Raw genomic sequence first — 14,049 nt, forward strand, 5'->3', positions numbered from 1 at the left:
TGAACGTCTACAAACATTCTTACCTTTTAATTGAGACATGAGTTTGATGGTTTTAAATATATATTATCAATTTGCTAAACAAGAGAGTGAGTTTGTTTCTTTTCTGCATCAGCTTCTGAATGATTTCTAGATAATGAATTGATTAGTCTCTAATGAAATACTACTTTTTGAATATAAGCCAACTTACATTTGATGAAACTTTCTTTGAGCTTAAATAAATTTTGTGTTAATTTATTGAAAATAAACTGATTTGTGCATAGCAGCAACTTGATTGTTTATCTTTATTTAAATTCTAATTTATGATAACTTTTTTGGATTTCTGGTACAGTTTTCATGTATAAATAGCTTAAGTAACATCAATACAGATATGGGGCTTATCTAAGAGATCATCTCATCAATTAGGAGACACTGCAATTCTCATCTTGTGAGGTCAGGTCTAGTAGGAATCTCTCATCAATTGGGAGATTGTCTGAGATCCTACACCCTGGGGGTAGTTCTCATGGTTTTTTCTTTACAAATTAAGGCTCTCATTGGTCAATAGTTTTGGGGATTTCCTTAGGAGCAAACTTCTTGATGGTACTTGATTATCAAAAGCAGGTATGGTTTGCAAAATAACAGTTGCAATACTAATTTTCCAACTGGTTTTTCTCATTGTTGTCATCAGAAAAGTTCTTGCCAAAAGAAAGCTACCATCATTTTTATCACCTTTAAGAATCATTGTTGGGAACGGTTCTGTTGGCTGATTGTGATTGAAATTTACAGCTTATACAAGCTATAAATTAATGATAAATTAGAGCTATAAATTAGGGATTCCTTGTTTCTATAGTTGATTAATGGTGTCTACATTTTGATGTATTCTAGGATTATTTTCCTTTATTGTTTTCCTTGTAAACCCTATATATATATATATTCATTGTAAATTCCTCCATCAATGCAACAAATACAATTCCATGATTCTTCACAAGTTCTAACATTTCCTCACATGTTAGAAATTTCATGATGGAGAAATACTTTACTTAAACTTCTCTCTTGAATTGAACGGCTTCTTCTTGTTGGAACTAATGCAGAAACTCAATAAGGAGAAAATCAGAGAGCTGTGGCTTCTCTTCCATTCACCGGATAGGGTCCATTTGTCCAATTCTATTTTGGTTGAGTTTTCTGGATAGAAGCGGGGTTTCATTTTCTAACTCTATCTTCAAGTACCTCATCACAACTGATAACATCACCATTTCCCATCTAATAAAATTTTACTTGAAAAACAAAAGGCTGTACCAAAACTCAAAGCCTCAACATATCTAGTAGTATAGAAGAAGGTGAATACCCATGTCTTGCTTTAGTTTCAGAGTTTAGAGAGCTGTTGATCTTGGTAGGGATGTTCTATGTATGACTTATGGGGAAACATTGAAACTTTTCTCCATTGCCCCTTGTTTATGAGCTATAGCAAAGGCTTTTCGTTTTGGCTAAAATCCTTGGGTTCTAAGTATAGTTTTATAACATGCTGATTTGTTGTTTGAGGATTTTGGTGAGAGCACGAGGAGTAGAGTTCTATGGTACTATGGGAATCCTGTTTTTTTTTTTTTTTTGATAGGAAACGATAACGGAATATATTGATAAAAAGAAGATACAATTAGAAGGATGAGAAATCCTCCCACCAAAGAAAAACAAGACTACAAGTAATCAAATATAAGAAATACAACGAGAAAAAGACTAACGGCCTATTTACACACCGCTAACCAATTAAGTTGTAACACGTTAAGAGGTGTCCCCTTAAAAACCTTAGAACAAAAAGCCCATAGAGAAGCCAAAAAACGAATAGAATCCCAAAGATACCCTTAATTCCTTGCTTTATCCTAAAAAATCCTTGCATTCCTTTTCCGCCACACCACCCACATTAACGCGATGCACGCGTCTTGCCATAAAACGACCCCTCTCTTAGAAGATCCGAAACCATTAAAATTAGTAAAAAACATGTCAGATATGCTCCTTGGGGAAACCCAATCCATCTTTGCTGACTGAAATAATCTGTGCCACAACCCCTTGGTCAAAGAGCAATGGAGGAAAAGGTGATCTACTGTTTCTCCATGCTTCATGCACAACTTACATATGTCGGGACTAAGTGCTTGTGGGGTCTCCTCAATTGTAGCAAGTCATTAGTATTAACCTTCTTGTGCGCCACCAACCAGACAAAGGACTTGACTTTGAAAGGACTTGAGAATTCCAGACAAACTTAGTAGGGAACACTGGAGGCGACTCAAAATATTGGGATAAGGCCAGAAAGAAAGATTTGACTGTGAAAAGACCTGAAGGAGATAAGGACCATGATCTCTTATCTGGAACCGAAGGAGATATGTGTAGACGATCAAGAGACCGCATAAGGCTTTCTAAATCTTCTATCTCAGGATCAGTAAGATTTCGGCGAAAATTGAAATTCCAAGAGAAAGGACGGGAATATCCGAGAATTGATGAAATAGGAACATTTTTATCCGTGACTACGCTAAGTAATCTTGGATATTGTATCCCAAAGGTTGATCCCCCACCACAAGTCATCCCAAAACCGAATTCTATCCCCGTCCCCTATCACAAACCGAGTAAATTTGAAAAACTCTTGGAAGACTAGTGCAATGGCCTTCCAAGGACAACGATGAGACCATCTAACAATATTGTTGACATCCCAGCCATTGGAGTGAGAACCATAAATGCTTAAGATAACCTAATGCCACAGAGCAGAACCCTCCCTAGGATATCTCCACAACCACTTCCCTAAAAGAGCGACATTCCTCATAGAAATCTTTCCGAAACCCAAACCCCCTCTCGACTTCGGTTTGCACACAACATCCCAATTAACCAAATGGTCTCTTTTGCCTTCCCCTACGCCTGACCAAAGAAATTCTCTTTGCATTCTCTCAATTTTTGCTGCCACAGAGGCGGGAATCTTAAAAAGGGAGAGAAAGTAACAAGGCATATGGTTAGACAAGATTGAATGAGAGTTATCCTACCTCCAAAAGATAAATACGCCTTCTGCCACCCATCTAATCTCCTTGATATCCTCTCAATCACAGGATCCCAAAAGCCACTCGCCTTAGGATTCCCTCCCAGAGGAAGACCTAGGTAAAGTATAGGCCACCCAGAAGCCTTGCAGTCAAGCATCTCGGCCAGCCTAGAAAGGTGATTCTGTTCAATATTAATGCCATAGATGTTGCTTTTGTCAAGATTAACTTTCAAACCGGAAATACATCCAAACACTAGCAGAACATTCTTAAGCGTCATTATATCCTCTTCTCAAGTACTGGAGAAGAAAATGGTATCATCTGCAAATTGTAAATGGGATACCCTTGTTCTGTTCCTACCCACCCTGAATCCTTCCAAGACGTTTCTCTCCTCAGCTTTCAATAACATCCTACTCAATACATCTGCCACTATAGTGAACAAAAAAGGTGATAAAGGGTCGCCTTGTCTTAAACCTCTAGATGCCTTAACCCACCCTTTCGCATTACCGTTCACTAGGACTGCATAAGAAACCGAGGATAAGCAACCTCTCATCCATTTCCTCCATCTAAGACTAAACCCTTTCATCTCCAACACATGATCCAAAAAATCCCAACTCACATGGTCATAGGCCTTTTCAAAGTCAATTTTGAATACAACTCCTTCCTCCCCTGCTCTTCTTTTCTCATCCACTATCTCATTGGTTATGAGAACTGCATCCAAAATTTGTCTCCCTTGCACGAAGGCTCCTTGAGTGGAATGAATAGTCTCGTGAAGTACCCCTCTTAGTCGCCCTGCTAACACTTTGGCTATTATCTTGTAAAGACTAGTGATCAAGCTAATGGGTCTAAAGTCTGAGATTCTCCTTGACATGCTTTTTTGGGTAACAAAACTATAAAGGAAGCGTTGGTGCTCTGATTGATAATTCCGCTCCTATGGAATTCTGCAAACACTCTCACTATATCCTCCTTTATCACTTCCCAACAGTCTTGAAACACTGCAATGGTAAAGCCATTCGGTCCAGGAGCCTTATCCCTATCCATCTGAAAAATGGCCTTATAAATCTCTTCTTCAGTAAAGGGGGATTCCAATCTAGACGCATTCTCACCAGAAATAGGGGACCAATCTAAGCCTTCCACTCTCCACGATTCTCCAGAAGGACTCGCGTAAAGCTTTTCGAAATACCTTAGGATCTCTCCTCTTTTATACTCTCTGGATTATTCAACATTAGACCACTTTCATTCTCCAACTCCTTGATAAATTTCCTATTTCGCCTGCCATTGGCCACCTTATGAAAAAATTTTGAGTTGCAATCCCCTTCTTTTACCCATTTCACCCTAGCTTTTTGTCTCCAATGTATTTCTTCTCTCAAAATCAACTCCTCTAGCTCCCCTTTTCTTAAAGCTCTTTGGACTAAAAGTTCATGGGATAGTCCCCCTTCTTGCTCCAAGGAATCAAAGTTAGCTAAAACAGATAATATATCTTTTTTCTTTTTACTTAGCTCTCCAAAAGAAGTCTTATTCCACTCTTTCAATTTGGCTTTAACGAACTGTAATTTCCTCATGAACTTGTGTCCTTCCCACCCATTTCCTTGAAACTCTCTCCACCATCTTCCAAAATTCTCCTTAAAGTTAGAATGTTGCAACCACATATTCTCAAACCTGAAAGGCGTTGGTCCCCACTTGAATGGACTGGTTTCCAAAACAATCGGCCAATGATCCGAAGTCCACCTTGGCAGTACTCCTTGAAGACTTTGAGGAAATACTTGTTCCCACTCATTTGAGTACAAGAAGCGATCTAATCTCTTGCATACTGGATTCTCTTGCATGTTTGACCAAGTATATGATGCGCTCCTTAAAGGTGAATCTATCAATTCGCAATCTCTTATGAAGTCATCAAAATCCTTCATGCTTGGGGTTAATCTAGAACCACCCAATTTTTCTGAACTTCTCCTTATAACATTAAAGTCACCGCCCACACACCAACGCGGATGAGAGAGCCCAACAATGTCTGAAAGCTCCACCCAAAAATCCTTCCTTAGAGCTGAGTTGTTTGGGCCATAAACTGCAGATAACGACAAAGATTCGCATCCATCCAACGCGAACTTGATTGAGACCGAAAATGAGCCTAACACTACTTCCTCCCTACGCAACTTTTTAGAGTCCCATATGACCAAAATCCCACCCGAAGCCCCACTTGCCGGAAGAGTTGCCCAATCTTTATTTCTGGCTGACCAAACACTACCCACAAACCTTCTGTCACACTCCTCCTTTTTAGATTCTTGAATCATCACTACATCCGGCTTTTCTGATCTTAGAAAATCCTTAACCACCCTTCTCTTTTTCTTAGAACCCAAACCCCTGGTATTCCAACTGACTATCTTCATATAAAACTCTCTGACCCTGATCCCGGACCAAATCCAGTTGGTCTCACAATCCTGTAGAGCATCTGCTCTTCCTCCTGGAATATACCTTGATATCCAGAGACTTTAAAACCTCACGTACTTTTGCCATTTTCCTAGGGGATAGTCCTTCTATTTGGAACTCGCCCGGAGGAGAGCCCGTAATGGCTCCTAGATTAACTGCAGCCTGACTGGAAACTGAGAGAGGGTTGACGCTCTCACACATCTGGTTGGGACAAGCAGGCTGGGTCACCTCCATTTTTGAAATAGGGATATCAACAGGATTTTGACCTTTGAAAGCATCGTTGACTCTTTTGAAAAAAGATTTGGAATTTACTCGGTTTTCCGTAGGAGCCAAAGATTGAGAAACTGAAACGGGAAGCATGGGGGTAGAAGGACTCAGAATGGGGACGGAAGGGTTCAAGAGGAAATTAGTGAAGCCACTAGAAGAGGGAATAAGTTGCTGGGAAGACTGAAAAAGTGAAGGAGTTACCTCCAGAGACTCCACCACCATCGAACCACAATTCCCCAACAAGTTAGGCCCTTTACCTCTGGTTTCTGGCGAAGAAGGCATAACCATGGCTGCTGAGCCACGAGGAATAGATCCCACTCGGCCCAAAAATCCTTCCATATCTTCGTCAGATGAAGCTTTGTTCGAAATCTCTTCCTTTCTTGGCTCCGAAGCCCTTTCCCCTAAATTCTTCTTGTGAATCCTTGGAAATCGAGGAGAAAAAAGAGAGCTTGCACTTAAATCTCTTTTCGCCTGAGATTCGGCACCTGAATCTTCTGCCCTTAAGTCCTCTTCGCTATCCACCTTGGTTTTTCCGCGCGAAATGGGCTCGCTGCTGCATCGTATTCCCCGTCGGTGCTCTGAGCTTGGGGGAAAGAAGGTTGCCCACAGCTTCCTTGAACCTTGCATCGCCTTCTTCTTCGCTATCCTGCTCGACTGGACCTCGAGGAGTCCGGGGTCTGATTTCCCCTTCTCGTTTGCAGAAGACGAGTCTTCTTCCTTGCGTAACGAAGCCCCAGACTCAAATGGAGTGAACCCTTCTGGGCTTAGGCCCAACCCCATTGGGCCTTTAAGCTTGCAGCCCGTTGTATCTACTTTTAGCCCAGGCCTTGCCAACGACTGGGCCCTCCTCTCACAGGCCCGACGGCCCACACCGTTGATATCTTCATCTTCTCCGGCCCACTTTTCTCCTGCTACTTCGATCCCGTCCATCCCATCTGTTTTCAAACAAGACTGAGACGGGAGCTGGTAGCCCTTGTCACATTTGCCGGCTGAGGTAAGCATAGCCTTACCCTTTTCTCCCTCCTTCCTTTGTCTGCTGTCTTCCCCGACACGATATCTCTCTTCCGCCGTTGATCTTCCACTCTCCCCTCGTCTTCCTCCACCTGTCCCCGAGTGAGAAGCGACAGCCACCCGAGTCGACTCACCTTTTTCGCCACCTCTCCTTCTTTCTTCATCTCCGACCACTACGACGACGACTGTAAACACCCAATCCCCATCGGACACTTCTATCAGAGCTGGAAGGATTGCCTTATCCCTCATTGCGATCTTTAACCTCGCCCTTCTGAGATCGAACAGCTTCAACGTGCGCCAATCGATTTCATTTACTGTCCCCCATTGCTCCACAATCTTCTTCAGGTGTACCTCCGACCATAGGTGAAATGGCAGCCCCCTTAATTCGATCCAACCTTCTCTGAACTTCCCGTCTATTTCCGCGTTCTCCTTCGGCGACCATCTTCGCAACTGGATGAAGTTCCTTTCCCCAACCTTTATCATCCTCAAATCATGGAGAAATATGGCTTCCTCGATTGTTTCAACAAAGAATACACCATTTCTATCTGAAATGGGTACAACCGTTACAACGCCTTTCTTCCCTAAGCTTCTCGCCACTGATCTTCCAACCTCAGCCCAATTCTCCCTGTCAAACTTGCTTTCACACACCACAGCTCGCGCCCATCTCCCAATTGGAACTAGACCACCTCTTCTTGGTCCTTCATCACTGACTACCTTCGCAAATGATCTGTGCATCGATCCTTCGTACTTGTGAGGCCAGCTTTCCCCTCTTATATTCCTTCCCTTTTCTATTACATTCGGATAAGGGGCCATCAACAGAGACAATAACGCATTTTTTATATTCTCCCAACCACTGCCCTTGTCACCCTCAGGAATGATCAGAACGGAAGGCTTTCTGTTGGTAATAAACTCCGTGATCCTAATAAACCTTCCATGGTTGTTGAAGCCAACTTCCATCAGATGCACCCTGCTTTTTCCTCTGAATTTTTTGTTGAACCCCATATGACTCTTCAAAGTTAAAGCTTTCGTCAAGTAATCAACCAACCACCCAACAGCTTCCCTTTCAAAACTAATGCGAAAACAGAGCCTCTACTTCTCTCTGTTATCGAGCATCATTTGCCTCCTTGCTCGCCTTCTTCCAACCTGATCAGGAAAGTCTTCCTCTCAACCAAAACCTTCATCATCCTCTTTGACATCCAACAACTGAATTCTAACCCATGGGAATCCTGTTTTTATTTTGATATTTAGAGCATATTGCAAAATTTTGTACGAAGGCATTGGGCTCCTAGATAAGCTGTGTTAGAAAATGTTTTTTCCTCATATCCCTTTAGGTGCTAGTAAGCAAAGGATTTCTTGACATTCTATTGGTCTCATATATTTGGATTAAAAAATACTTGTTTAGCCAACCTGAGGAAAATGAGTATTCTTTTCTCTTGGTCCTTTCTCATGATTTCTTCAAATTAGATTGTTATGCTTGTACTAGGCTAACTCAGCTAGGGGTTGGGTGGCTTTTAGGCATTACAAGAAACAAAGTTATCAGTAGCTTCAAAATCTACCACATATTGGGATGATCGATGTTTCTCTAGGAAGGTTTAAACGTGGATTCTAGTCTTTGCATGTGGCAAACCTTGTTGTGAAAAGAGATTCCTTTATTAGTTTTTTTGTGGCTGGGAGAAAACTTGATTTCACATAATAGGAGATTACCTGTAATTGTAAATATTGTTAACCTAGAATAGACTATTTCATTGGTGAAGTAATCCCTAATTTTTATGAATTCAAATTAGGATAGACAATTCCTTAATTATAGGGATTTAATATTCTAGATGGGGTAGAATCTTGTGGATCCACATTTTTCACGTGCGTGGACTCAATAGCAAGACTCATTTTTATTGGTGGGTCCAAAACGGCGTCGTTTTGGCCCTTATTAATTTTAAAGGAACAGGCCAAAACGACGTCGTTTTGGAGCCTGTTCCTTTAAAAAAAAAAAACAGGCCAAAACGATGTCATTTTGACCTGTTCCTCCCTTCTAGCTCCCTTTTCTGGTCTTTCTCAACCTGAGACCACTCCCAATTGTGCCCTAGCCTCAGCTGTGCTGGAGAAGTGAAGAAGAAGAAGAAGAAGAAGAAGAAGAAGAAAAATAGGGGAAAAATAGGAGAAAAATAGAAGAAGTGAAGAAATGATGTGATTAAATTGAAGTTTTGGATGATATTTGATGATTTATGTGTTTAGGATAAATAAATGATTGTTAAATTTGATTATATTATATTAAAATATATATGTAAATTAGGGTGCGCCTCACTTCACTAAAGCCCGCACCTCAGGCTCCAGGACTACTTTGCGCCTTTGTTTGCCTTGAGCCTTTTAAAACTATGGCTTTGGGCAAGGTTGCAGCATAAACAATTTCAATGGCCCTCTTTAGTGCAGTGCACTCAACTAATCTATCATTGATAAAAAGCACCATTGTTGTCTTCTTTGCTATGTAATTTGAATTAGAGATGAAACCATCCATCTCAAAGACTGAACTAGAAACATCATCATCTACAGCTTCAATTTTCATAAGATTGTGAGCAACTGAGACCCCAAAGACAGATCTAATTTCATCAAGTCTCGAAGATGTGGCAACTGTATGAACATCCGCTCTGGCAGCTCCATGCTTTCTGCAAGAGAAGTTGACATTAATGTGATGAATGGAAAATCGGCTTAGCAGGTCTAATCTTTGGATAATCATCAGCTGAATTTTGCAGCGTTTTCCTCCTGGCAGTAATGTTATAAAATAGATTTTCAATCATTATCTGAGTTCCCTTTACAGCAGCACAAGCCTTTGGTTCATGCTCCATGACACCATCTCGATAAGATACCCTGTGACCATGCAACTGACCTGCCGTAATGATGGTGACTGTAACATGACCCACATAGGTCATGCTCGCCAGCGCCTCTCCTCTGAACCCCATCAACTTTATCGACTGTAAATCTTCAAATTCTGACAACTTCGATGTAGTGTGCCTCTCGCAGAGTATGGGCAAGTCCTTGTATCTGATGCTGTGGCCGTCGTCGGAGACTTGGATGAGCTTGAGGCCGCCGTCTTTTATGATGACATTTATGGACGTGGAGTGGGTGTCGAGGCTGTTCTCGACGAGCTCCTTCACAGCGGAGACTGGCCGCTGGATGACCTCTCCGGTGGTGATGCGGTTGACGACCGACTGGTCTAGACGGTGGCCGAATGGCTTTTGCTTCTTCCTCTTCCATCATTGTTGGAGGAGGCTCCTCACAAGGCTCTCTTTCCACTTCCATTGTGTCTGCTCTTGTTTTACTCCCTTATGCGTGTGCCCTTTTTCGGTTGCATGGTGGATCTATTCCCTCAGGAATTTCTGGTGTGTGTGTATTTTAAGTGGCAGATCCCATCTTTCCAATGGTCGTTTCCATAATCACTAAACAAACTGTTGCCTATAGCAGGTGTGCTTGAATCTGCACCACCATCAGATGGAGGAACAGAATTGAGGTAGGATTCTCCCATCTTTGAGAGGCAGGTAAGAACCTCAGAAAGCACTGGAGCAGAGGATGCAACTTTAGAAGCAAAATCTGTTGATAGTTTTGAAAATGCTTCAAGTAGTGGCTCTAGTACCGATTTAATAAATTCAGCATAAAGTTGATGAATTGTTCAAAAGAGAGCGATAAAAAATATCAGAATCACCAGATTTGGAGATGAGAATGATCGAATTGGAAGGGTTTCCTCAGCATCCAAACAGTCCACGTTCCATCACCGTCACTCTCATCGCCTCCATGTGCGTGCGTGGATCTTTGTGAACATGGCAGATGGTTTCTTCCCCTGTAGACCAGCAGTGTGGATCTCTCCTTGGTTCTCCACCCTTCTTGCCCCAAACAGAACTGTCCACCATTCTTCATTCAACATACAACCTTGCCATTCTGTTTGTATCCAAAGACGAGATCTATCCAATGATGCAGATTTTCTGAAACAAAATCGGATTCTAGTGCTTCTGTAAGCTTCCTGATAAACTCTCTCGCACTGCCTTTGGCCCAAGGAGGTAACGCAACATCACCGACCTTTTCTCCTGATCGTTTTTCTCCTAGGTCAAGATTGAAACGATTTTCCAAGAACTCTGGCATGTAGAAGAATTCTGGACTTGGTTCCTTCACATCTGATGTGTTGCCCTTCCCAGCCACATTTAACCATGTATCTCTTATACTATTGAAGAGACGATCAGCATGGTCAAATTGACCACCTTGTAACTTTTTGATTCTCTGCACTGAATGGTGGCAGGCGTCGTAGATCCAATAGGACCATTCCCGCACTAGAATAATGAGAACCCTAATGAAATTTGGGGACCTCCCATTTTTCCTTTTTTTACTCCAATCTTCCCATGTATCTCTCCGTCCATGGAGATTGCGTCTCTCCAAAAATTCCTTTTTGTATGGAAGTTTCCATATATTCTTCTATGGGCAGCAACTTCTTCCTCTTCCTTGTAGCCGTGTCTTCCTTATATGCATGGTGGAGGTAACATTATAAAAAAAAAAAAAAAAAATGCAGTTGTCACTTTCCTTTCTCTAAAATTCTGGTGATCCTCCTTCCAAATAGATGACAACCCGTTTCCTCATGCAAAAAATCTAGGAAATATGAGTTAGAAAACTTATAATATAATAGTATAAAATAAAATAAAACAAAAATAATAAAATAAATAAATAAATAAATAATAAAAAAAGAAAGCCACATAGGCCACAAAAGTCATGCAATTCATGCAACCATGCAAGTCATGCAAAAATAAGTGAGTCTAAAAGTGTGCCTAAGTGACCTAGGGTGAATGTGTGCAAGCTGGAAGGTGTCTAGGATGTTTAGGACAGTGCCTAAGTCTAAATTAGGGTTGCCAAGGGTCGTAATGGGGTTAGATAAATCTCTCAATCAGAGTCTCCAAGGTGGCTCATAAAAGATAAGCTACATGAGTAATAATGGGCTACCAAGGAATTGTTGTAAAGTGCCAAACGAACACATAATAGGACACGTGCTAGAAGGACAAAATGGAGGGTTTACAAATCTACTCCTATTTTCTAGCCTAGGGGTTGTAAACTACTAAATATGCTATATATCACCTAGGCTTGTAACACTTCAAATGAATACAAGTATTCTGATTTCTTCACTATAGCTAATGACATTGTCTCTTATTTTATTTGGTGGCCTAGAAAATCTAACAAAGCGGATTACTATATGGCACAGAGGGACGTTAGATCTATAGAGATTTTTGTTATAGTCGCCCACGGTCCTTAACTTTTTTAAAAGCTAGTTTTATATTTTGGCTTTCTCTTTTTGAGGTGTGTGTGCATGGTTTTCTTCTTTGGTGAAGGATGTCATATCCAAAAGTTGTTAAATCCACTTAATAAGCTTATATAGGCATGAATACACACATCAAACATAGTGTATTGATATGCATTAATTTTTTTGACATCACAAGAGTGAATATGGTCATATTGAATATGATCATAATGTGACATAATAAAAGTAATTTTTGAAAGCCCTTCTTTGCAATGATGAAAATATCGGTAATCATGGATATATTAGTACTTTGATTTTGCGGATATATCGGATATATTGGAAATATATCGACGGATATTTTGGAAAAATTTTTGATAAGCCTAAAATTCATCAAAACTCATGGAAATGTAAGAAAAACCTCATAAAAATGTAATTAGAAGTATGATAGATATTTTAAAATTGTTTTGTTGAATAATTTGATATATGTATGATATAATTTATCATATTTGATAATAATATTGTATACGTCGATAAAAAATATAAATTTTATAAGTGCATATTCATTATTAAATTACATCAAATATTATCCGATAATAATATTATGATATTTGATTATAATATATCTACTTTTAAAATATATTTAATATTAAAATTATTATATATTTAATTCAATTGTATTAAATGATATAAAATAAATGATGATATACTTATGATTTTTTAATATTTAATTAATATATTAATAATATTAAAAACACTATGAAGAAAATTATCATGATAATTTTTATATTTTTGGTAATTAATTCAATGAAAAAATTTCATTTAATTATAAAATAATTATGAGTAATTTGTTCTTTAAAATATTCTTTTAATATTTTGTTTATATGATAACATTTAATATATATATATATATCATGGTGCAATATATTTACCAAGGGACAAGCTTGCCCCAATGGTGGGCGAGCTTGCCCTAGTGGTGGGCAAGGTTTATGCCAAACCTTTTGTTTGGGGCTTGAGTCCCCTTGTAGGTAGGAAATTAAGGCATTTTGAGCTTTGATCGTGCCTGACCCATGTGGACAGCCTGTTTAACCTCACCCAACCCGTGTTGGAGCTCACAGCTGGCAGCGACTGTGCAGCGATTTTTTTCGGTAAATTTCACCAAAATTTGCCGAAATTTCACCAAAAAAATGCTAGCAGCCAGAGATATTTTCCTTGCTTTGCCGATTAATCAGAAAATGCCGAAATTTCAGTGAAACATGCCAATTTTTTTGGATATTTCTGCCCTCTGACATTTCAACCCCCCATTTCGCTTCCATGACCACCAAAACACGATATTTCGATGAAATTTCACCGAAATTTATGGAAATTTTCATCCATCCTTCTTTGTATGTCACCATTTTCTGTAAATTTTTAATGTTAGAATTTCTAGAAATGAATTATCCACTTCATATTCAACTTTAGGGTTTTTGGTATTGTGAGAAAAATTATTGTGTATGGACATCATGATATGGGGATTGTGTTTTTCTGTGAACTTGTGAAAAGCTCTCTGTTTAAAGTTGTTGTCAATATTACAATTCTGGTGGAGTATTTTTGAAGGTAGACATAACTTCAACCCAATATTTATCTAGTTGCACAGAGGTGTCACTATATACTTACATTGCAGGTATTGTATGAAGTGGTACAGGATAGCATCACAACGAATTAATTCAGCTTGGTGGGATGCGGTGCTGGCACCATTGAAGGAGTTGGAAGCAGGAGCTGTTGGAGGTATGTTTGGAAAAGCACTATGCTGATGCTTCAAATGTGTATGAAAAAATAGAGGTACTGAGAATATCTGTTATCTAACTCAAAAGTACCTTTCAGACCATGTCACCTGTCCTGGAAAGTTAGGTGTTGAAGTGTTGAAAGAGAATGTTAAAAAAGTTCGTGCAGAATCTTCAGATAGGAATACTTTTGTTGCTACCAGAGACTCTCTTGAGGATATGGAATTGGAAACTAGGGCATTAACTGAGCCTCTTCCAACTAATCAGCAGGTGTAGTTAATGGATATGGATGGATTAACACGATCTAGTGTTCATGTAATGTTTCTCATTCAAAACT

General features: G+C 39.8%; 1 protein-coding gene across 1 annotated transcript in view; it reads left to right on the plus strand.

The window, feature by feature from the left end:
* The window catches only part of LOC117929998 (DNA repair protein RAD4), a 50,778-nt gene that overhangs the window by 21,708 nt on the left and 15,021 nt on the right, over positions 1-14,049 (plus strand). Inside the window, 2 exon segments of the mRNA XM_034850447.1 lie at positions 13,613-13,716; positions 13,813-13,982. Coding sequence (XP_034706338.1) covers positions 13,613-13,716; positions 13,813-13,982 — 274 coding nt within the window.

Source organism: Vitis riparia, chromosome 14 (genome assembly GCF_004353265.1).
Source record: "Vitis riparia cultivar Riparia Gloire de Montpellier isolate 1030 chromosome 14, EGFV_Vit.rip_1.0, whole genome shotgun sequence".
Classification (NCBI taxonomy): Eukaryota; Viridiplantae; Streptophyta; class Magnoliopsida; order Vitales; family Vitaceae; genus Vitis; species Vitis riparia.